General features: G+C 42.5%; 1 protein-coding gene across 1 annotated transcript; it reads left to right on the top strand.

Annotated features, from left to right (window-relative positions):
- The first annotated feature begins 8,490 nt into the window (after positions 1 to 8,490).
- LOC117454811 (alpha-2,8-sialyltransferase 8F-like) lies at positions 8,491 to 21,572 on the top strand. Its single transcript, XM_034094008.2, has 7 exons — positions 8,491 to 8,736; positions 10,697 to 10,777; positions 11,025 to 11,099; positions 11,578 to 11,722; positions 17,042 to 17,154; positions 17,286 to 17,378; positions 17,455 to 21,572. The coding sequence occupies exons 1-7, from the start codon at positions 8,642 to 8,644 to the stop codon at positions 17,969 to 17,971; spliced, it is 1,119 nt and encodes a 372-aa protein (XP_033949899.1). The 5' UTR covers positions 8,491 to 8,641; the 3' UTR covers positions 17,972 to 21,572.
- Positions 21,573 to 25,547: the final 3,975 nt, after the last annotated feature.

The following is a 25,547-nucleotide window of genomic DNA, read 5'->3' as shown; positions in this document are numbered from 1 at the left end:
TTGTTTTACGGTGCATTCACACCTAATAGTCCGTTTTCTGGTGCTCACCAGATGACAGTTTGTTACATTGTTTCATTTTTCAGAAGGTTCGGTTTTCGTTCACACGGGCAAAACTCAAATGGACTATAAACTTTGAACACAAGTCACGGAAATGCTGTTCAACCATTGGTCAGACATTAAGGGGGTAAAAACGCAAATTTCCTATATAAATCAAATATATTATTATTAAATCCTGGCAATTTCTACCGGAGCCTCCGCCATGGAACATCGGCACTTTCGGCAGGTTATTCTCATGCTGATGTTAATCTGGAGATCAACAGACACTAGCGGCACACGCATATGATTATATAATCAGACAATGTCTGTTAAAAAAAAATATAACACATAATGAGAGACATTCTGCAGTAAGGAGGGGCGTTTCACCGACGACAGGTGTTCTTAATTGTATGTAGCTGACGGGGAATTTTTACTTTACACAACACTGTTCAACACTTCATTCTGCTTCACTCTTTGACTAAACAACCGCGGATTTCTTGAAAGACTCTTTCGCTAAAGATTTTGAAGATATCCGCGTTCTTGTGACACATAAATACTACGCGTCCTGCGTTCACACCAGCAATGAACTGCTCCAGAGTTCGCAAGCAAGCGCTCCGAGACCACCTATTTTAGCGGACCAGAGTCCGATTGTTTAGTTCACTTAAGATGTCTCGGATTGTGTTCACACCGACCCAAATGAACCACACCAAGCGGCTAAACGCACCAGGGTTCGATTCAATCGGACTATACAAGGCAGGTGTGAACGCACCCTTAATGTTTGAGGTGCAATAAACAACACAGCAGCTTTTTGGCATGTTAAAAATGAAGCTTAGCGCAAGTTCAAGCAGGAAGACCAAGCTCTTCATTCATATTACACGTCACTTCTCTACCCTCTCCTCCCTCATTAAGTGATCGGGGGCGTCACTCCCCAGCTAACCAATCACTTCTCTCTCCATTCTCACAAGCTTATCGTTGCACCCGCTAATCCCTTTATATCTGCTCTTCCCTCTTGTCAGCTGTCATTCCAGGTGACAATACGCAAATGGTAGTACACTAATACTCCTCTTCCGTTAAACACTCAGGAATATATAACCTCAAGATGTCTAATTCATACTTTTCCGACAACGAACCTTTTTCGAAGGATCTCGATCCTGGCTCCAACGTACCTCCAGAAGTAGCTTCCAACTCCTCAAGACACCGGCGCATGAGCGCCCGTCTGGCTTCCCGTGGCGGCTCACGTACAGTACGGCAGAGGCAGACTTCCTCTTCTCCCATCTACTGCAGCAGGGCATTTCTGCAGCCCCAGATCTCCCTCTCTCCCAACTTCGGGAGCTCTCGGACCAAGTCTCCGGCGCGGTCCCCCAACCCAAGCCAGCAGCTCCAGCCAGCTCTCCCGAGAGATCAGGGCGAGGGCGCGGGCGAGGGCACGGGCGAGGGCACGGGCGCAGGCGAGGGCACGGGCGCAGCCGCGGGGGAAAATGGACAAGGAAGGCGAGTCCTCCACAAGCTCGCTCGTCGAAAAAATCCACCCCTTCCCAGGCTCACCCCAGCGCCGACCAGCCCGGGAGCACCGGAAACCAGCCCCTCACGGACGTTAGCTTAGCAAACACCCTGCAATCTCTGGCAAGCTCTTTGCTGCTAATCGACGCTCGCCTCCAGTCCATGGAAAAGGGCCCTGCTGGAGCTTCAACCTCTTCCGCGAACAGGGCCAAGGTCATCAAGGTGAGTTAAATTTATCTTCCGGTGAAGTCCCTCTGTGTTATCAAACTCTCTAACTCGTGCTATACCTTTCAATTCAGACACAAACGTCCTAGGTAGGCGGGATTTTCAGGGGTGCGTCCTCTCATTGGCTACTCAGTTTTTGGTAGCCCAGTCCTCCAGCAGTTGTACAGTGCAGCTGCGGTAGCTGAGCGTGGATAGAACACCCCCAGAAGAACCAGCATTTCAATTATTATAATACTACAAGTGAAAATATATGTAAGTATTGATCATTTGTGTTGTTTGGGCTGTACTATACGGTCTGTTTCTTTATTGTGTTAAGTGAGAAGTAAAGAAAAGCTGTGCTATGAAAGTTAGCTTTTGCTACCTTTAGATCCATAACAATGCAAGCTAAGTAGCCTACAGTTAGCTCAGTGGCGGCTGGTGGAAAATATTTTTGGTGGGGCTGTTGATATAGTGAGTAAAAACATTTTTTTTGGGAGAAATGACCCCTTAAATTAGGACTTCTGGTGATGTAATGGCGCGTTTCCAGTGCAGCGCGCAGCTCGCTTTAATGCTGCGTTCAGACCGGACGTGATTGAACTATTATTTTCTGCCTCGCTCATGAGAGTAACAGCTGGCGAAGTTACAGCCTCGCCAACTGATTTTAATTTAACCATATATCGAGCCCGATTCTCGATTTCAAATGTGTGCTCTAAAATGATATTTATAAATGACTATTATCATTATCATAAGCAAGACAATAAATGGCAAATACATGTAGAAAATAAGTGTATTTAAGACATGTTCATAACAAACGTAACGTGGGAGAAAATATGTTTCTAGAAGATATGTAGAAAATAAAAGTGTTTGAGATACGTTCATAACAAACGTAACGTGGGAGAAAATATGTTTCTAGCTAAACGTAATTGAGAATGCAGTTTAGTTCTGTGGGAACGTTATTTTTAGGAGACGGGGTGAATTTTTTTTGTATGAATTTATGTTTCATCCAATCACAGAGCTTGTTGACTTATCACAAGGTTTGTTGCAAAGCGGACAGGCGTCATCACAACAATAGCTGCGGATTGTGGGTAGTATAGTCTCTTTGGCGCTCCACATTTCAGAGAAAACAAGTTGTTTCTCTGAATTGAAGGGGAAAAACACAAAAGCATTGTACACTAGGGGTGTAACGGTTCACAGAAGTCACGGTTCGGTTCGTACCTCGGTTTGGAGGTCACGGTTCGGTACGGTTCGGTACAACAAACAACAAAAAAGCAAAAAAAAGTCCCAAATGCATAATTCCAGGTTTGTTGTTATTTATGTTTGAACAGTAGTGCAAGTTTCAGTTTAAAAATAAAGAACTCATTTTGAATAATTAACTGTATTAAACAGTTAAAAACAAACCATACACAGTACACTCAGATGGCCATATTATCTGTAATGGCTGATGTCAAACAAAAAGTTTTCATCAAGCTGTAAAACTAAAAAGGATGTCTTGAAAATATTACATAATAAATAATAAGAAAGTGTTTCAAGAGCGCAAAGTCGTTGAAAAACACATGCCAAAAGCTTCCGTTATTTATTTTTGGTCTCTCGGCTCTCATGTCTATTGGCTTCTTAAAAACAGCGGGAATCAGCTGTTGAACAGCTGTTGTCTTTTGCCGGGCTCCAGTGATTGGTAAACCTGGGTGATGCCTTCTGATATGATTTAGCATGTTTGGCGTGTGTTCCCATTAGCATACCGCACCGCTGTAGAACAACGCCGACACACCGTCCTCGTCCGATCCACCACTCGCACACCTCATTGTTATTGTAGTCCACAGGGAACCCGAAATGTTCCCACACAGCTGATTTAAAAGAAGCAGGTGGGTTCTAGCTCCTGTGTGTTATCTGAAATCGCCATACTAACTATTCTTCTTCTTGTATTTAGTTCGTTTTGTTGTTGTGTTTCTTCTTGTTCTTCATTTGTTGTTTAAGGGCGGCTGGCAAACAGCTTTTAGGCGCAATACCGCCCCCTGGAGTATATATAGTGTAGTGGATACTGCCCTGAATTACTTTTTTCCCACTCGTAAAAAAAAGGCGTATTCGCCGTGTGACTGCATGTGCCGAACCGTGACGTCCGAACCGTGACGGTACGGGACGAATACGGATACCGTTACACCCCTATTGTACACAATTTAAACCTATCAATGTCGTTTAATTAACAATGATAATATGGTGTTTTTGAGTTGATGAGTAGTGGAGATATCACTGTCAAATCAATCGACAGTAAGGAGAATACTTACTTCCGGGTGTACAATTCTCCGTTATCCAATGGGAATGGACGCTCACATTGCCTTTAACAGCAACGGTGCTTCCCTGAGCGTGAAATACCGCCGCCGATGGGAATACATTGCAATCAGTTGAAAGCTCTTTGCGTCCGTTTATGAAGCTGAAGGAGCCTCGGCGCGTCCCACCTGCACGCCACGGGACCCTGACCAAGCGTCGCTCCTGGACGTTTAGGGAGTGAGACTGTGTTGGTAGGATTGACAATGGCAAAGTAAGGGGGAACTTACTCATCAATAGAACAGGATCTTCCAACTGCCAAGAGGTCACACTATTCATATTCTAGGGTTCAATCAGTTTTGTTTGATTTTGTTTTTGTTGATTATCTTTTTCTATAATTGATCTAAATCTTCATAGTAACTAAAAAAGTATAAAGGACAATTTGTTCCTCTGGGTTAACTTAACCTGTTAAGCCCGAAGGTCCCCGCCGGCAGGGACCCTGTTTTTTTTTTTCACGACACTGTGTCTCAGGGCATCTTAATATTTAAAAACCTATCAACGTGTTATACCAGATTAACGAGAAGAATCTCAGCTAACTGACGATAAGAACCGTTTTTACCGAAACAAAACACAAGTCTCACAAGAAGCGTTAGCATTAGCCCTTAGCTAAAACGGGCAGATGCTACTTCCGGTGCTAACTAGCAAAAACGATCTTTAAAACTTAATATTTTCTGCACAAACTACATATCATCCGAAAGCTGATACTCCACAGATTATTTTGTTATAAGTATCATCACTGTAGGACACAAACTCACTGAGCTATCAGCCAGAACAGAGAAAAAAAAGAAAAAGTTTTCAAAACCATAACAATCAATCAATCAATCAATCAATCAATCAATCAATCATTGTTTATTTATATAGCCCAATATCACAAATGTTACATTTGTCTCAGTGGTCTTCACAGTGTGTACAGAATATCCGTATGACAATACGACACCCTCTGTCCTTAGACCCTCACATCGTACAAGGAAAAACTTCCGAAGAAAACCCAGTTTAAAGGGGAAAATGGGAGAAACCTCAGGGAGAGCAACAGAGGAGGGATCCCTCTCCCAGGACGGACAGACGTGCAATAGATGCCATGTGTAAATTGAAAAGATAATACATTTGCAACAATTATTATGTCTTACCGTTGCTGTTTTGTGATCAAAGCTCTTGTTCAAGGGAATAAAAATGCTGCTTAAGGTTAATCCAATGTCTCTTAGTCACTTTAGAATTGTTCCTGATAATCTATCATTACATTTATGGCAGCAGAGTAGGTACAAAGTTTCGCAGTCCCGAGCTAATGCTGTCTCACGTGCTGTTTACGCAAACCTCTCTCTACTTGACGTAAGTGTTCAGCGGGACTTACTAACTGTCACTCGATTCTATTGGCTCTAACGGTTCAGAAAAGGTGTCAATCACCAAAATCGACCAATGGGTTCCAAAGATATGATCCTGCGTAGTATAAACTACGCCCGCTCCGGCTCCATTACGCATTACGCAGCCAGAAGGGAGAGCTTCACCACCAAGCAGGAGCTAGAGATGCTAGCTGACGATAGCGGGGCTATGAACATACCAGATGACTCTTCGTCAGATGATGAAGATCTCCTCCAGCCAGACCTGGATCCGGACAGTAGTGACTCGGATGTTGAACTTCCACCACGGGAAAGGTATGTAATCTCTCTGTTTTTATATATTACTTATGTGTTTGGTGGAACTGCGTCACAGTGCTAGCTTAGCCAAGAAGCTACAGGAATGATTAGGCAAAATGCTAAATAGTGTTACTTACATTTTCTAAATGAATGGCCAGTGAATGAATATATACATGTGTTTACTTATTTATTTGGTGTGATATTATTCATTTATTGTCCAATATTATCCTTTTTATATATTACTTTTGTGTTTGGTGGAACTGCATCACAGTGTTTGCTTAGCCAACAGGAATGATTAGCCAAAATGCTAAATAGTGTTACTTGTCTTTTTGGAGTTACATTTTCTAAATGAATGGCCAGTGAATTAATATACATGTGTTTACTTATTTATTTGGTGTAATATTATTCATTTATAGTCCAATATTATCCTATAAGTATAAGCCAGTGAATTAATCTAATCTCTTTGTTTTTCCACATTTGTTAGATGAGGTGTGACCCCAGCAGGACAAAGCCTCACACCCAGAAGACTTTCAGGGAGCAGCTTGCTGCAGGCCCTGCTGAAGGCCCTGCACCTCCACCACCCCCTCCTCCACCACCCACATGCATGCCTGAGTATTATGGGGAAGATGCCACCAAGGTCAGGAAGAACTGCAGGAGGTGCCTAGTTGCTGGACTCAAAAGGGTGAAGACACCTGTGTACTGCAGGAAGTGCCAGGTCCCTCTGTGCTTCACTGTCAAAAAGAACTGTTTCAGGGAGTGGCACGACCTAAATACTGGAACATTCAGGTAGGTATAAAGTTCAGGCAGGTATAACGTTTTGCGAGTGTTTATTTAAAAAATATATACTTGTTGTTTTTATATACCTAGTGTGATTTTATTGTATAGTGTGTTGGTAAAATATTTGTTGTTTTTACAAACCTACAGTGTGGTTTTATTGTATAGTACGTTGGTAAAATTGTTTTGACATGCCTATAGTGTGTTGGTAAAATGTTTGAAATAAATCTGCCCCAGTTGGAGTCAAATGTTACCTATGTTTCCTTTTTTTTTTATTGTGCAAGTACACTTACAGTGTAGTTTTATTGTATAGTGCATTGGTACAGTTACATAAACACACAGCTACACTTACACATACACAACTACACATACACACACACCTACACTTACACACACCTAGTACACACACAAATAAAAAAAAAAAATATATATATATATATTTTTTAAAATATGTTTTGTTGTTGTTTTGGGTGGAATGAATACCTATAGTGATGATTCAATGCAATACAATGATTTTTATAGTCTGGTACCTGAAAAAGGTGAAATGGCACTGATGGAACCAAATGTGCCCAAAGCTTATTCCGCCTGGACTTTATTTTCATAAACCTCTCTAAAAAGGTCAAATGCCACTTGTTTTGCCTCAATCTTGATACAAGGTACTTAGTATATGTTATACTTTGGATTCCTAAAGCTTTTAGGCTACTAACCCATCATTCAAGGTTGGTCTTCACCAGTGTTGGGACTAACGTGTTACAAAGTAACGGCGTTATTTTTGGCAGTAACTAGTACTCTAACGCATTACTTTTTAAATTCAGTAACTCAGTTACCGTTACTACATGGTGCGTTACTCCGTTACTGCGTTAGTTTTTTTATATAGTCAACAGCCAGGCGAACAGAGATGAGAACTGTACTTAAGTACAGTACTTGAGTGAATATACTTAGATACTTCCTGTGTCACATGCGGAGACCGGCTGTGGGCGTGTATGTGTTGTTTACTAACAAGACTATCATGGCGGCGGCGGAGCTCAAGTCTAGTTTCTCCACCTGGAGATATTCTCACTATTTCACTTTTGTCGAGCACAAAGAAAAGAAAGTTTCTGTTAAATGTAAGTTGTGTTCTGGCGGGCCAAAGAGCCTATCTACTGCCCAAACCAGTAATTCAAATCTCTTAAAAACATCTGCAAAAACAGCATGCTGGGACGAAGCTAGTAACTAAGACCGGCACAGACCCAGACTCAGCCGACGCCACTCCACCTCCACCTAAGCAACAGCGGCTGGATTTTAACCAAGGGACTGCTAGCCAGGGAAAAGTCGATAAAGCCATTGCACGGTATGTTGTAGAACACATGCAGGCTATTGCTACAGTGGAGTCACCCGCTTTCAGGGAGCTAGTTAGCATGATACCATGTCCGGGCGGCACACGGCATATGGGACGGAAAACTTTTTCCAACTACCTGGAGAAAGAATATACAAAAATGGAAAGCCAGCTAATATCGATGCAATCCAGATTGCATATAGTGCATGTCAAGTTGATCAACAGATTGTATTATTCTCCAATGCAAACAGTATTGAAATGAAGGCTATAAGGGCATTAATGGGAGCCCTTTTTTTAAGTAACTAAACAGTTACTTTTCACAGTAACGCATTACCTTCTGGTGTAAGTAATCAGTAAAGTAACTGAGTTACTTTTGAAATGAAGTAACTAGTAATCGTAACTAGTTACTGGTTTTCAGTTACTAGCACAACACTGGTCTTCACTATAAGTAATGGGTTTTCTTTAGGCGGAGACAGGAATTTACATTTTTTTGCTATGTTCCATCTGAATTTACTCTGACACAGAACCTGAAAAACAGGCTCGGGGTTTAACAGGTTAACAAGCCTCATTATTGCTACTGTCACCTTATGAGTCATTGTATTGCATGTGTTGAAACAAATGATGGAGGGAGGGACATGTAAAAAATGGGCGGACCAAAGAGACATGATGAAGACTAAAGTAGGAGTTCAATCAAACAAGGACATCAGTTCTTAGACCCGTCTGACACCGACGCAAACAGAAGGGGAAAGACCAAGTGCAAAGAAGACAGAGGACTTGCCTGAGAAAAGAGACAAGAGATGTAGGCTACAAACTGAGGGGAGAGCAGAGAGTCCAAAGTTTGACATCTAGATACAAGATCGGGATGAAGCTACACGCTCAGAAGTTATCCATCGGTTTAATTGTACTCTGTTTGGGGAGCCTGCTGATCACTGCCTTCTGGATCATTGTGGGAAACGGGTAAGCGTCTCAGTACTTGTTCCAACAACCTGTGGAGCAGGTTTTCTATTTACCCGGGTCTGAGGATATGTTTCTCACAAGGCACCATGTACTTTGTTATAACTACATTTCTCCTTTTGGACTGAGTTCATGTTTATTATTAGATCAAAGTAAAGTTTGTAATTATACATTAATATAATTTATTTAGTTCAAAGCATTACATTTACTACTATATATCAAAGAGGAATGTTCACTTTTAAACTTAAAACACTTCTTTACACTCTGTTCACATATCAATAAAGACAGGAATGTTCCCTTCAAAAACCTTAACATTTATTGAGATGTCCTATTATACACACATGCATTTCCAAACATTTGGACTACCTATGTTGCAAATGTATTATATTTTCAATGTACACACGGCATCTATTGCACGTCTGTCCGTCCTGGGAGAGGGATCCCTCCTCTGTTGCTCTCCCTGAGGTTTCTCCCATTTTTCCCTTTAAACTGTGAGTTTTCTCCAGAAGTTTTTCCTTGTACGATGTGAGGGTCTAAGGACAGAGGGTGTCGTATTGTCATACTGATATTCTGTACAAACTGTGAAGACCACTGAGACAAATGTAACATTTGTGATATTGGGCTATATAAATAAAGATTGATTGATTGATTGATTGATTGATTGATTGATTGATTGATTGATTGATTGATTGATTTAAAATATGCATCACCTATTCTGTTTTATAATAATAAGATGAATGCAGTTCAAGTTTTCTTTTGCTGACTAGTTACTCTTTTGTTCAAGTTCCTCTTAAACTTTAAATTAAACAAAGTACCCTTGCATTACACTGTATTTGAATACAAGCTTTAGAACAAAAAACATGCTGTATTCAAAAGTCTTTCATGTATCCAATACTTAAGGCTTGACACTCAGACTGCAAACCCTGTGCAACTGATGGCATCTCATTGAAGACTTCCACACCTTCAACAATGAGTCCGATGTGCTGCGGTGGCAGGAGAGGATAGTGCTCCTCCCTGTTGCCAAGCACCGCCATTGTACACTGCTCAAGCTCTGTGTCAGATGTGCAGGTCCCACATATTCAAAACGCTTGAATCAACAACTCCCTTGTTTTATTCCAAAGGCCTCTCACACTAATTTGCATTTCAGGCTTCTGTCAACTGTCTTTCTCTCTCTCTCTCTGTGTGTGTGTGTGTGTGTGTGTGTGTGTGTGTGTGTGTGTGTGTGTGTGTGTGTGTGTGTGTGTGTGTGTGTGTGTGTGTGTGTGTGTGTGTGTGTGTGTGTGTGTGTGTGTGTGTGTGTGTGTGTGTGTGTGTGTGTGTGTGTGTGTGTGTGTGTGTGTGTGTGTGTGTGTGTGTGTGTGTGTGTGTGTGTGTGTATAAACATTTTCTCCTCAACAGTTATAGGTATATATATATATAATAGTTTAAATATTTCACTTTTCAAACTCAACAAAAGTTTGCCCCTTGCATGAGACATTTATGAAAACAACCTGGTTGAACTAGCTTTAAAAACGATCTAACACGTGGCTAAACTTGCTAACCCATAGCCCTATCCAAAGACCTTATGTGAAACCTGTAAGGGAAACTTCTGCAGAGACACAAGAAGAGTTGGACCTTTGATGTCAAACACTGATGGTTTATTACGAGTATCGGCCAGAGAATTTCACATCACAAGTCACAGCAGCCAGAGGTTCTGACTGCACGGAGAGTTGCCACATCAAATCTGCAGCGCCTCTCTCTCGATAGCCCTTTTAACTAGTTCAGAACGACATTCAATAACTCCCCTGTCAATCAGTTGTTATTCTCAGTCTTTATTGTGTACTGGATTGCTTTCTCGTTGTTTTAAAATGAGTTTAGTTGATGTTTTTTTTGTAGTTTTTGGTAAACCACACCTGTCATCATAGCTCATTTGCCTTTTGGTGTGGGCTATGTATAAATGAATGTGCTGTGTGTTTGTCTCTAGTTTGCTGCACAGCTATCTTGTACAAAGTGAACCCCCTTCACCCAAGAACATCTGGCCCTCTGACCTTTGCAAAGGATGCAGGTGAGAGCAAACACCGTCCATGCTTCTCCTTGAAGGAGCCTTTCTGTTAATGCCTTCATCAGAACAATTCATGTTATCACGAGGGGTCACACACCTGTGTGTGTGTGTGTGTGTGTGTGTGTGTGTGTGTGTGTGTGTGTGTGTGTGTGTGTGTGTGTGTGTGTGTGTGTGTGTGTGTGTGTGTGTGTGTGTGTGTGTGTGTGTGTGTGTGTGTGTGTGTGTGTGTGTGTGTGTGTGTGAGAGACAGGGAGCTCATTGAAAAAGTAAGAGAACTCTACTCAAAAACGTGGAAGAAGCAAGAAGATAATTACAGAAACTTCAGGTAATTGTATTTCATTACATTTTGTATAAAATGTTAACAAAAAAGGTTTTGTACAGAATTGCAATTAATAGTCCATGCAGGCAAAGATTTGCTGTTTCTCAGGGGAAGAGTATAAACACTAAACATTGTCACAGTTTGAGACTATTCAGTGAGTTGGTTTTAAAAGTATTTAGAAGAAGCAATCCATGAAGCAACGCCCAAGAGTGCCACATCATTCAACAATTTGCAACTGAATCCATTGTAATCAAAAATCTTAACAAATGTATAGCACGAGTCAGAGAGTAAAACAGAGGGACTTCACCTGAAGATAACTTTAACTCACGTTGAGGATTATATCAATTAGAAATCCTTATAAGAAAGAAGATACGTTTTATATATAATCTGAACAAATTGCCATTTACTGTAAATTATAAAGCTTTCAGTTCAACAAAACTCCTGGCTTGGATGTTTTTTTAACAAAGTCCTTGTGTTACCCCAGTTCTCAGCTGAGAAGTGAGTGCCAGGGATTTGACAGGGCCATCATTACCCAGGCCAACACTCCAGTGGGATCAAATATCGTGTACTCTGCGGAAAACACGACGACCCGCATGGTGACTCCAGAGATTTTCAGCACCTTCATAAAGGTATGTAGTTTTTCATTCATGGATAGTATCACATCATCTTCTGCTTGTTGTCTTTATTGTAGAGTATATATGTATAGAAATGACCACCTATGACAGGGGTGCCCAACCAGTCGATGGTCGATCGTGGGGAGATTCCCAGTCGATCGCGAGATGCGTCTAAAAATAGAACAACAATATTCTGTTTTATCGTTAATGTCCTATAACATTATCTTCCTGTGCCAGAATAATGCACTTGAACGCATCAAAGCTTTGTGATTGGCCAGCGTGACAACCATGTGTCGGGGCGTGGCTGGCGGGCAGTGGGCATTATTTCGCTGACGTTGTCCGTGTCAATAGGAGTGACAGTGTGCACACACAAGACCGCAATTATGGCAGAAGCAAAAAAGCCCAAATATATAATTTTCACTCCGAGTGGGAGGATGATTATTTTTGTATCTATTCCACTTCAAAGTCCATCTGTCTCATCTGCAATGCGAGCGTGGCTTTATCGAAGAAGGGATTTAGGAGCGGCATTTCAAAACAGTGCACAAACGCTACAAGACGGAATTCCCTCCCAACGGCCCGTCCACACAGCGGCGTGCGTTGAAGCTTCCAACGCTTCTGCCCATTCACTTTGAATGGGGTGACGTCACTTTTAGCCGAACTGCATTTTGGGAAGCGACGTGGAGCGTTGCTGGCATTGCTCGTTTCAAAAGTTGAGCAATGTTCAACTTTTGACGCCTCGACGGAGGCGTCGGCCAATGCAATCCTGTTTATGCAAATCTGCCAGTACAAGCGCTAGCCAATCAAACCGCGTGTATGCTGGGAGAGACTACGCAGGTCATTTCCTCATATTCCAAAAAAATGGAGGGAAAATTCATTATAGCGGTAGTGAATCACCCGGTGTTATATGATCAGTCTCTGTTCATCTACCGGGATACAAGTTACCTTTGTCACATTTCCTCCTTCCTCTCCCGAAAGAGAACAGTACCTCATTCCTGCGACACTTATGGATCTTGGCCATTTTGCTCTCCTCCATGTGTCTCCACTCCGCCCGGTGTTTCTGCGTCTCTTTCTTCTGGATCATCTGTCTTTTCTTCGGACTCAGTTTCTTCCGGAGACGTTTCTTCTTTTGGCCCGACGCGAGCAGAGAGGCGTCTGCGTCTGTTGTCTCCGGCTCCTTTTCTGTCTCTGCATCGCCCCCTGCTGGTTGGTCCTCAGACTGCACCTCCTCCTGACCATCCACCTTCTTCCCCTTTTTCTTTTCCTCTGCTGTCGTTTCAGCTGGACTCACGAGACCCTCCTCGTCCACTGCATCCGGCTCCATTTTACTTTTCTTAACCTTCTTCTTCTTCAATGGAGTGGCCTGAGGCATTTGTTGCTCTGCAGCCGGCTCTGCCTTTAGTCTGTTCTCTTTTATCAGGGAATCCTGTTCCTGTATCCCTGAAAACGGCTGCTCCATGTTTCCCAAACGGCACTCCTCCCGCTTGAATCTGGCTGTCTCATACTGCATGTATGACTTCATAATCTCCCTCAGTTCCTCCATCGTTTTCACCTCCTCACTTGGTCAATCCCACTTCTGACACCAAATGTGAATGTGACCGTTGAGCGGCCGACCAAGCAAGGAGGCAGAGGCAGAGAATTCAAATATAACCCGGTGTGGGCATTTATTCATCGCTGTGGTACAGGATACACAGCCTCAATATTGCTGCCCAGGTGAACACAGCCATAAGGATCTCACCCACACTACCAGCCTTCACCAAACAGTAGTGATGTTACGTATTGCGCCGAGGCTTCGGAGCGTGTGTCGAGTAATCCCCGAAGCTTTTTGTGAAGCATGTATCGAGGCTTGTATCGTTTTGGGCCAGTGATGTCATCGATGACAAACGAAGCCTCGCTGCCTGTCGATACCACGTGACTGCTTCAGGAAGCGATTCAGATCGGTTGAACCGTTGAACCACAACACTCATACCCATGGATCTATAATAAGAACCATATTACACCTCCTGTACCCGGGCCCGGGGACACGATGGAATCAAGAGAGCTCAGACCCTCACTTATAGAGGTCGGAACATGTCATAAGTATAAATAGATACAAGCATAAATAAATGTAGGAATAAAAACATCAATAAATACAGGAATACATATGTGTCAGTGTTTTCAGGGAGCTTTAGTGTGTGCGCTGTGGCTCAGCTGGAAAGCAGTTGACTCATGACCGCAGGGTCCCTGGTTCAATGACTGGACAATATGTATTTTTTGTTGTTTATAAAAGCTACAGCTAAATGAGATAATGTAGTTAATAAATGTATTCTTTGATATGGTTTAGCCTTTCTCCGGCTACAACATGGTTTAAGTTTATGAATATTATTAAGGAATACAAATCCCTCTTTGCAATGTTTACCAGCCTCCTTAGGCTTTTCAATCACAATCATTCAACTGGAATAAATACTATATTGTTAACATGAAAATATGATTTAATGTTCGTTGTTTAGAGTTATTCTAAGGCTTTACTCGTTGGGAACTCGGTCGGAGATAGAGCACACTGTTGAGATGTCCAACCTGCCTGTTTTACACACTTTGACCAACAGGGGGGGTTTGTGTTCAAATGAAGCCCATGATGAAGCCTCATGAGATGAACCCTTTTGCGAACCAATTGGCTGGAAAGTTTCAAAGCTTCATAAGGCTTCATCTCGCCATCACTACCAAACAGGAAACACAGAGCCTAAATACACACCCACTAATCAGCAATTAGACACAGGTGAGGGGGGAGCAATTAGACACAGGTGGGGGGGGGGGGACAACACAGGGCACCAGGTGAACATAATCAGGAGTAACAGAAAGAACGGGAGGGGGATCACTTTTCAAAATAAAAGACATGTGCAATATACAAGGCCCGAAGTTACCTTTGTCACACCCAACAACAAGAGCAAGGCTGCTACCATAGCATCTTATCGTGTCAGTCACGTTCTTGCGAAACACATGAAGTCTTTCAAAGATGGCGAAATTGTGAAAGAAGCATTCCTGGAGGCTGCCGACACGCTTTTTCTGACAGTAAAAATAACAGTAGCATTTCAACAGGTTTTTGATATAATAAAAACTCAAGTTAGATACCGTTATTAATCAGCTATAAGTTTTAGTTTGTTTGAACTTATTCATTATAATTGTTGTACAAAATGGTATAAGAATGCAAACTGAAATTGATTATAGTCTATTATCAATTCAGGTTAAGAAACTAGTGTTGCTTGCATCCTATTTTAAAGGCATTTCTTTTTATACTCGACTAAAATGCAACAAAAAATGGTTTGATTCTATTAATTGTGTCTGTTTTATTGCACTTTGGCAGCAGATTCCTGTGTAGCTTCAGATCTGAGTTGTCTTATTAGTAAGCCTAATTTATACTTTTGTAGCAACACTATTTTTATATAATGGCAAAGAAAGGGTTCAGCGTCTTTTCTTTTTTTCCTGTGTCATATGTGGCAGCACTGTTCGATGTTTCTTGAAAACATTACCCACTGTAGTGACGTGTGAATAAACTCCAACTCTGTATCAACAACACTGTTGTGACACTTCAGTTAAATACTTGTATGTGTGAAGATTAGAAAGAGGTAAGATAAAGGATCTGCAGTATTTTATGAGGTATTAATCGTACAAAAGTCAGTTTTATACAAGTAGAAGTGGGTATTTACCTGGTAGTAGGCTGTCAGTAATGGCTACGCCTCTCTATTTGGACTGGTAGATCTCGGCAGACTGGCAACTTTAAAAGTAGCTCTCGGTTCAAAAAAGGTTGGGCACCCCTGACCTATGACCACCCTTTCACAAACACACACACACACACACACACACACACACACACACACACACACACACACACACACACACACACACACACACATACACACACACACATACATACACACACACACACACACACACACACACACACACACACACACACACACACACACACACACACACACACATAATTCTGATTTGAAGTGAGGACTTCTTAATCTGACGAATGCTAAAAAAAAACTACAATCTTATTTCAATACACAGCATGTCTGCTTTTAATTATATAATTGCTGATTTGTAAATCTAAATATCAACTGTCTGATCCATGGACACAACAACTTTGTCAGAACTAACCGGAATAGTTCAGAATAAAACAGTCACAGATTCAGAGTCAATTAAATTCAAAACCTTTATTTATCCAGGTAAAATCCCATTGAGATCAATGATCTCTTTTTCAAGGGAGACCTGCAGCAGTAGGTTCCACAAGAAGACATCAAAACATAAACAACAGAACAACAAAAGGACATCATACAGCAAAATGTACAGGGATTACAATTTACATATTTAACCACATGTACAGGTACCAACAGCATCTGATTGTGTAGCATCCAACCGAGCTTTAAAAACATATAGTGGTACTAGCTTGGTAATGTTCCATTCTTTTTTGCAGACTGTTCCAAGTTAGTGGAGCTGCACATCTAAACTTCAAGTTGTATTCCTTGTGTAGTTACAATATCCAAAGCAGTCTCCGGTGTATTTTTAGCTTTAGCTTTAGAAAAGAGCATTACCTTGGTTTTATCCACATTTAAAAGAAGCTTAAGTTCAGAGAGCTGAGCCTGAATAATGTTAAAAACAGCCTGTAATTTAACAACAGCCTCGTTAATCGAGGGACCTGCACAGTACATAACGCATAAAAATGTAAGGTTGCTCCTTCGACATTTTCACCTAAACTATTAATATAGATAGAGAATAATAGCGGACCTAAAACTGAACCTTGTGGTACACCATTAGTGATGTTTAACCACTCAGAAGACAGTCCATCAAACTGAACACATTGGGACTTTCAGAGAGGTAGTTCACAAACCACCCACTGCATGAGTAAGTTTCAGATTCCAGGATACAGCCCACTGCTCCTGATACTGGGATGGTTTAAATACAGAGGCTACATTTCACTGTGTGTGATCAGCTGAGATGCCAAATCAGGCCAAGGGGCGCAAAGTTGAGGGCCCAATGGCCACTACCTGCGCCCTAGCTCAAACCGCAGCTTCAAACTCTCTTATTTTGATCTCAGATACACTATAGTCAGTCATTTTGGAGAATGGTGCGCTGTTTCAGTACGTTTAAAATCGTAAAAGAATGTAGGAAATCAATAACGCATCTCTAACACCAAAGTGTACATTAAATAAATACTCACACATGTTAACAAATGTTGTAACTGTTGTAGGGGATTTGCAAACATCCCCATGGCTCTTGCTCATTCACAAACATTATATAATCATATGCATGTTATTGTTCTCTAATATATTTTATCATTGGTTTTATTTCCAGGAGAATCCATTTCCAAAGAAAAGATTTGACACGTGTGCTGTTGTTGGGAACTCAGGGATTCTGACAAACAGCAACTGTGGAGAGATGATCGATTCGGCTCAGCATGTTATCAGGTGAGAAAGCTGTCAAGATTAGGGGACTGAAAGGCTGATGGCGACATCAATCTACAGAATTAAACATAAAGAATTAAAAAGATCATAAAATTCCCAATAATAATTTCTGATTAGTCCGTTATGCTTTTCAGGTGCAACCTACCGTCTTTGGGAAAAGGCTATGAGAAACATGTGGGCAACAAGACTGACATTGTGACAGCAAATCCGAGGGGCCTCATTATAAAGTGAGAAAAGAAATTAGTCTCACTTTACCATAACATTTGTTTTAGTTTTGTTGCCAAACATTCTTTCTATTTTCAGGTATGGGCCCTTAGACGGGCCTAGCCGTCAATTTGTGGAGAGTCTACATATCTACGGCAAGTCCCTGCTGCTTCTACCTGCCTTTGCCTTTGGCTTTTGTACTCCTTTGTGCCTGAAGGCTGCATACGGCATTAGGGACCTTGAAAGTCCAATTAGGCCCACCTACTTCAACCCTGATTACCTCCGGAGACTGAGCAAATTCTGGCGCTCCAGAGGCCTACACAGAGGCATACTCAGCGCCGGCTTAGTGATGGTTAACATAGCGCTGGAAAACTGTGCCAACGTGCATGTGTACGGTTTCTGGCCCTTCAGTATTCATCCATTTGAACTCAATGCCGTGAAAAACCACTATTTCGATGATGAAACAGTTAACTGGGGAGCGCATTCCATGCCTGCTGAGTTTAACCTGTTGTTGCAGCTGCACAGTCAAGGTGTGCTCAGGCTTCACCTGGGGAACTGTCAACCGGGTAAATTAGTTAGTTCCCAGGTCCAGAGACAGATGAGACTGGGCATCTGAATAATTGGGACATTTCCTGGTGGACTGAGGGTTAATCTCAGAATTTGTCTCTGCCTTTTTGTAATTTGAACTATGCCTTTTCAATCCAATCCATTCACTCTCCCCCATATCAGCTCTTATGCCCCTTTCACACCAACGTGGTTCCAGGGCCGGTTCGGAGCTTGAGCCTGATAAGCACCGTTTTTCCTGTTCACACCGCAGCGGAGCCGGCTCTTTTTTTCCTCGAAAACCGGTTCTTACCATGTGTTACGGAGTTAAAAATGTGTATACATAATTATTAATTATGAATTACAATTTACAATAGGTTGTGAATTTTATTTCTATGAGATTGTTTCCTTTTAATATTTTTGAGTATTGTTTCTAGTGGGAACACTTTCCCGTTGCACATTGTTTTCTACTTCCTGTATGTCATTTCCGCTTTCCCCTCACATTGAAGTGAGCACTGCTGAGGGTAAGCTGTGCTAGGAATTGTGTTATAGTTCATTACAATTTTGTGTGTTAAACCGGCAATTTAAGTTTATGAAAGTGATGTATGTTGTTAAGTGTCAATTTGGGTATATTATTAACCCATTTTTGTTAAGTTTCCACCGTAAGAAATTGTATTTTTGAGCGATATCCACGGTGTGGTTTTGGCGGGAAATAGACACGTTCTGCGTCATTTTCTTTGTTTACATTTCCACACTTTCTGACTTTTCTTTCTTTTCTTTTGTAAAGATGTGCAATGCGGATGCAAAGAGAATATTATTTTTGTTCTCAGGTATGTTTGTATTTTGTATTCTTACTTAAAAATAAGATTTTCTTGGTAATTTAATAATTTCTCAATGTATAAATAAATACTAGAAGACTTTGAAGTGAGCACTGCTGAGGATGTGCAACGCGGATGCAAAGGGAATATTATTTTTGTTCTCAGAATAAATGCCAGAAAAGTTACCCAGATGCCTCGCTATCGTTTCCTGATCGATAACAGGTCGCTTACGGTTGTGACCCGTTACACATGCTCGAAAAAATTGTCGTCTAAAAGCAAGAACCGCATACGTCACGCTTACGTCGGAGGCGGGGGGAGGGGAAGGGGTCAACCTCCTGAACAACAACAAAAAGCCCACGTTTTGTCCAGTTTGTACACAACGATGGAAAACCCCAAACTTAAACAGCAGTGGTCCACTGAAGAGACCAGCTACCTACTGGGAATCTGGTCTTCCCAAGAGGTACAGAGGAAGCTGGAGGGGAGCACGCGATCCAAAGCAATTTTACAGCAATTGCAGCGAGAGATGGCAACCGCTGGTTATGACCGTACCGTGTACCTATTATTTGCATTTGGTTTCGACAAAGCAAAACGAGCAGCGCTTCAATACAATCAGCCATTGTTGTTGTTGTCGATGTGAGGGGTTTCCGCACGGTTTGGCTTTATGAAGCAGGCACGTAAACGGTTACGTCATGACGCAAACTATGACGCAGTGACTCAGCACCACTCGGGCTCTGGGCTGTACTAACAAAACGGGGGCTGAAAAGAAAAACCGGTTCCGAACGAGAAGAGCGCAAACACGGAGCTAGAACGGGAGCTGCGTTGGTGTGAAAGAGGCAATAGACCCTCTGAGCAGAGGGCAAAAGCAGAAAGTGCAATAGAATATGTGATCTGCTCTATCGAAATCAGTCGCATTGACCCGAAGACACATTTTGAGTTGTATACACTTCTGGAAAGAGGAGATTCCTAGCTTTCGTTATCAGGATTGTTTTTGTACTCCAAATATTAAACGAAATATGTCACATTGTATAATGACTGTAACCGAGTCATCATTTTGAGAAAAAGGCCTTCAAAGTTTTCTCTTCTCTGGAATCCATCGATCCGATTGATTATTAGCAAATGATCAAAATACTACGGAGGGAAGATATTTTCGTTTGGATTACTGGTCTGGGGGAAGCTCGCGAGTGTGTGTGTATACATGTGTGTGTGTTAGTGTAATTTTGCGTTTGTGTGTATTGTGTTTGTTTCCCGAGGAAAACACTCTCGAGAAACACCGGCTGGTGTTATGCCTGCTGTGACGTTAAGTTACTCCGTTCTCCACTTGTAATTATACCGTTCCAAGCTTCAAAGCTGTATTTATCATCTGAATTTGACGAAACAAGTTTAATATTCTGAAAGCCAAGACTTTGTTTAATTTAAAAAATCAGATGAAAACAAACAGTAACGGACCCTGCCGTGTTATCTATGATTACTATACGCGTACATTCATAATGTCAGCCGGAGGGAGGGGGGGGCGGCGCTGCGGAAGAGCAGATTGCGAATGAGAGGTGCCTGTCTTCGTCCCTTTACAAGCTTCAAAAATGTATTTTTCGTGTGATTTTGGAAATAAAAGTTTCATATTCTGAAAGCCAAGACTTTGTTTATTTAAAATCAAACAAAACACCCAAACCCCGAAAAAATAGTTTTTTACGCAAATCCACGTTTATTTTGAAATGAGCCGTTGCGACTTCCGATAATTATGATCTCAACTTTGGTACAAAAATAATTAGTATTGTCATTTTGGCCATAATAATAGTCATAATCATCTCTTGCAAGGTAATGGTAATTGAAAATATAACTTTCAGTCATGGAAAGGTTTTGATATTTGAAAAGATGTGTGTTTACTGACATATTGTGAGATGTAAAGGAATTCCAGTTGGATACAAATACACAGTGGTGGCTTTGGGACCGGGCATAATTAACATCTAATAACTATATGGGTGTACATGCAATGTAATGTAATGTATAGTTTCTGATACTTTGCTTGATGCTTGGATACAAGACCATCACTTGTGTGTCCTGCCTTATTTGTATGTACTATGATTAGGGTATTACTTGCCAGTTTTTGAGGGTTGACACATACCTTGCCCTCTCAGTATACTTATTATATTATATTATAATGCAGCTAGCACTTTCAGCAAGCTGATCTATTTGGGGTGGACCTATGTTAGATTTACAATTCATAAATAAACTGGTATGCCTACCTGAGACTGATGTAAGGAAATATTTGTATGTATTCATGTTAGCAAACTATGAATAAGCTTAAAAGGGGAAATGATTTGTGTAGAAAACAGTGAATATAAGACATTGAGCTGTCTGAGTGGAAAAGTACAGTACGGTGTTAAAGTCCAACTACTGAGGAGCCTCAGTGGAAATATACGGTGTCAATACTGTGTCAATACAGAGGCATCCTGTTATGTCCAAACTGATAAGCCAAAAGGTTGCAGAACTCATTATTCTCACACTAAATCACCCACCAAGCAGGCGCAACAGTTCACAAGGGCAGTCTTGTGAGTGAACTCAGGTCTAGGAGATAATGAAGCTAAGCTACTGTGATTGGGGAAACTTAAGAAGTGAGGTGTTGGAGATATTTGGGCAGCCAAAGGTCTGGAAGGGAGGCTCAGATAACTCCCCCATTGTTAGCAATGTATAAAACACAGGAACCACGCTGTATTCAGGCTCTCTTTCTTTCCTCTGGCTGGCTCACGTGAGTATCAGGTAAATGTGGGATCCCACAGATGACTGTATTTCATTTGTACTGTATTTGATTGTATTGCATTGTCATATTACCATTAAAGTGGATTATTGTTAAACGGTTAATTGTATGCTCTGGATTCCTTCCTGTATGATAACCAGCTTGTTAGGGACGCGCAGAGATTTGGAATGCGGACTAGTTGTCCCACAAAATCTCTTACACTGATCACAAGACAGCATCAAATTATCTTGTGTGCATTGTTGGGGGAGCTACTTACTCACTAAGTATTTCCCACTGTTAGTGAGTTTATATTGCAATGCTCTCCTTGGCAGAACTGTATTTTAGCTAACAAAGATACATAGTAAAAATTGACAATGTACAAAATTCAAAAAAATATAATACAAACAACACGCACCAGAAAATGCTATTTAATTGAGATTATTTAAAGGGGACCTATTATGCAAAATGCACATTTTGATGTCTTTTATACATAAATATGTGTCCCCGGTGTGTCAGGGAACTCACAAAGTGTCAGAAAATAAAACCCTCTCTCTTTTCCTCCGTGCGCAAATCTCTAAAAACGGGGTTACAACGGAGCTGATCCAGATTTGCCATCCGATATGACGTAAATCATATCAGATGGTGGACCCAAGGCCCTATCAGAATTAATGCCCGACGTGTTTTGGACATAATTTTGTCTTTGTTTACATTAACAAGCATCGCTAACACTCAGAGCTAACCTGACAGAGCATGTGTGGCAGGATATCAAAAGAAACTCACCTTGTGGTAAACCCGCAAGAGAAAAATCATTTGAGCTGTCTGATTGTCTCATTGTTTTCACCTGTTGCCCTTGTGTTTCTGCCTCCCTTACCCAGCTGTTTCTCGTCCCGTGATTACCCCTCTCAGTATTTAGTCTTGTCGTTCCCTTAGTCTTGTCGTTCCCCTGTTTCTCCTGTCTTCCTCCATGTCAGTCACGGTCAGTTTTTTGGGTATGTTTCTTCCTTGTGCTACCGTTGTGTTCATGTCATGTTTTTTGTCATCGGCTTTTGAATAAAGCTCGCTTTTTGTTTATAGACCTATTTTACCTTTTTTGTAGTCTGCATTTGGGTCCTACCTTTTTCCGTGATCTTAACAGAGATCATAGCAGAATGAACCGACCAACTTTGGACTCAGCAGACTCAGATGATTTTGCTCTACAGGCTTGGGTACTCTCTGGAGTACATTTTTTACACTTGGAATAACGCCTCATCTAGACGGGGTAGAGAGGCTGCCTTGAAGGAGGCACGCCAGGAGGTTGCTCGCAAGCCCTGGCTCAGGAGCTTGTTGCCTGAGTGGCTACAGCTTCTCACAAGTAGTCCTGAAGACTTGTCTGAAGCCTCTAACACTTTCCTGGGGTATGACCAGGCCTTGGGAGGCCCACGGGTCCACCAAAAAATCTCTAGGAGACCCAAGACCAAGATTCCAGCCCGTGCTCCAATGGTTCCGGCTCCAGTGCCGGCCCATACAGCCAAGGTCCCGGCTTCAGTACCGGCCCCAGCAGCCATGGTCCCAACTCCAGTTTCAGTTCCAGTACTGGCTCTTCGGCCGACGCCAGCACCCTGTGTCCTGTCGGCGTACCGGCCGAATCCAGCTCCTCGTCACCTGTTGGTTCTCCGGCCGACGCCAGCTCCCCGTGTCCTGTCGGCGTCCCTTCTCGAGTCCCCTCTCGAGTCCCCTCTCGAGTCCCCTCTCGAGTCTCCTCTCGAGTCTCCTCTCGAGTCCCCTCTGACACTGGAGGGGTCCCATTGCGGCATACGTCGTCCTCCGGAGCTATCCCGTCACTGCCTTCGTGCCCGTCCTCCGGAGCCGTCCCGTCGCCGCATTCCTGCCCGCCCTCCGGAGCTGTCCCGTCGCCGCCTTCTTACCCGACCTTGTGCCCGGCCTCCTGAGTTCCCCAGCGGCTTTCGCCCTCAAGCCCGCCCCCCTGACTCTTCTAGCCGCTGCCTTCACCCTCATGCCCGGCCCCCTGAGTTGGCCCGCTGTGGCCTTCGCCACTTTTTGAACTCTGCCTTGCCCCCGGGCCGTCCGCCCGAGACCCCCTCCTCGAACTCTGCCTTGCCCCCGGGTCATCCACCCGAGACCACCTCGGGTTCCTCTGACTTGCCTCTGGGCTGTCGACCCGGACCCGTCCGCCGGACCTCCTCCACCCACCCATTTGGGAATGTTGGACTTTGTTATGGACATCTAGAATCTGTCCCTTGAGGGGGGGGGGGGGTCGTCTGGTCTTCAACCTTCCTAAATTTTCCCACACCACTCCGCTCCTCCGCTCCCTCCACTGGCTTCCAGTAACTGTTAGAATTCACTTCAAGACACTGGTACTTGCGTACCATGCTGCGAATGGATCTGGCCCTTCCTACATCCAGGACATGGTTAAACCGTACACCCCAGCGCGTGCACTTCGCTCTGCATCAGCCAAACGACTCGCTGCACCCTCGCTGCGAGGGGAACCCAAGTTCCCATCAGCAGAAACACGTGGGTTTGCTATCCTGGCTCCAAAATGGTGGAATGAGCTCCCCATTGACATTAGGACGGCAGAAAGCTTACACACCTTCCGGCGCAGACTGAAAACTCATCTCTTTCGACTCCACTTCGAGCGATAGAATGACTAACAAATAACTGCTAACAGAGCACTTATATACTAATAAAGGACTGGCTTACCTAAAGCCAGTTGAGTAGCACTTGAAATGATTGGCTCTATGAAACCTGATGTACTTATATGATTCTGTTTTCCTCAAAGTTGTGTCTTCCTGGTCGAATGTACTTATTGTAAGTCGCTTTGGATAAAAGCGTCAGCTAAATGCAATGTAATGTAATGTAACAAACCAAATCAAGTCAAAACCAGTAAAGTATGAGGTGTGGATGTCAGTGGTATCAGTAATGTAAATGCAGGGTGAGGATTGTATGGACATGTATGTGTGTGAGAGTGTGGAAGTGCACAAAGTAAAGCAACTGAAGAAACTCATAATATACTCAACAAAACCAGAGTGCCTGCAGGGAAAAGCAGAGAGCACAGACAGGAGCAGAGAGGCTTTAAAATAGCTGCAGAGCACCAGACCCAGGTGCCCTGAGTTACTGCAATCAGTGCAATCAATGCAGCCAATGCAGCACAGACAGAACAGCCACACCCTCTCTACTGATGGACCCACAGGGGCATCACATCGTGGGATAAAAAAAAAAAAAAAATCCTAATATCCAAATCCTAAATAAATAACAATCATTACACTTTCAAGCAAACTGAATAAAGCACAATATATAGAAATTGAACAAAATGTATTTATTTTTTTCCATAAAAGTGCATTCATTTCCTTTTTGCTAATGTATAAAGTGAATTTAATGATGAAATGAAAAACAGAACCTTTCTCCCACTGCTGTTGCACCCTACTGGCTCACCTGTCAGTGAGGAATGAGGAGCCCCCTCCAGGAGGATGTAGCGACTCCGTCCTATACCTCCCACTCAACATTCCCCGCTGACAGGCGCTGCCCCAACCTGTAGGAGAACATGCAATGACAAATATCCCCCTCCCAACTTCCCTCCCCCCGAACATGGGGGATGGGCAATAATTGTACCCCTCGCTACCTGAGTGCCATACAAATGTTTTTTTTTTAAAGACTTCCATAAAATTGTAAAACCCTAACATGACCATACATTCAAGTATGTAAAATAACAGCAACAATAACCTTTTTGTTAACACCATGATGTTAGAGGTCGGGCTGTGTGTACATGTGCATCTCAATATCAAATTAGTAGTTATAAAGACTACCTTTTCCCTGCAGCGCAATGAGATAATCAATGATGAGCTACCTGTTGGAGAGACCCTGGAACGCTGGCCTGCCTTGACAATGGAGTCACAGGTGAAAATATTTTAGATATTAATAATAATAATAATAATACATTTATTTGGGGGGGGCGCCTTTCATAACACCCAAGGACACCTTACAGGGATCATTGTGGACAACGGATAACTGTGTCATTACTTGTTCCAACAACCTGTGGAACAGGTTTTGTGTTTACTAAGGTAAAGCTGGAGGACTGGGCTGTCACTCAATAACTGAGTAGCCAA

The sequence above is a fragment of the Pseudochaenichthys georgianus genome, chromosome 11, assembly GCF_902827115.2.
Source record: "Pseudochaenichthys georgianus chromosome 11, fPseGeo1.2, whole genome shotgun sequence".
NCBI classification, from domain to species: domain Eukaryota; kingdom Metazoa; phylum Chordata; class Actinopteri; order Perciformes; family Channichthyidae; genus Pseudochaenichthys; species Pseudochaenichthys georgianus.
The sequence above is the reverse complement of the archived record's forward strand: the minus strand, read 5'-3'. Positions and strand labels throughout refer to the sequence as shown.

Coding starts and splice junctions, on each gene's coding strand:
- LOC117454811 (XM_034094008.2), top strand. CDS start 8,642: ATGAAGCTACACGCTCAGAAGTTATCCATCGGTTTAATTGTACTCTGT. Junction 10,778..11,024: donor GACCTTTGCAAAGGATGCAG/GTGAGAGCAAAC, acceptor TGTGAGAGACAG/GGAGCTCATTGAAAAAGTAA. Junction 11,100..11,577: donor GATAATTACAGAAACTTCAG/GTAATTGTATTT, acceptor GTGTTACCCCAG/TTCTCAGCTGAGAAGTGAGT.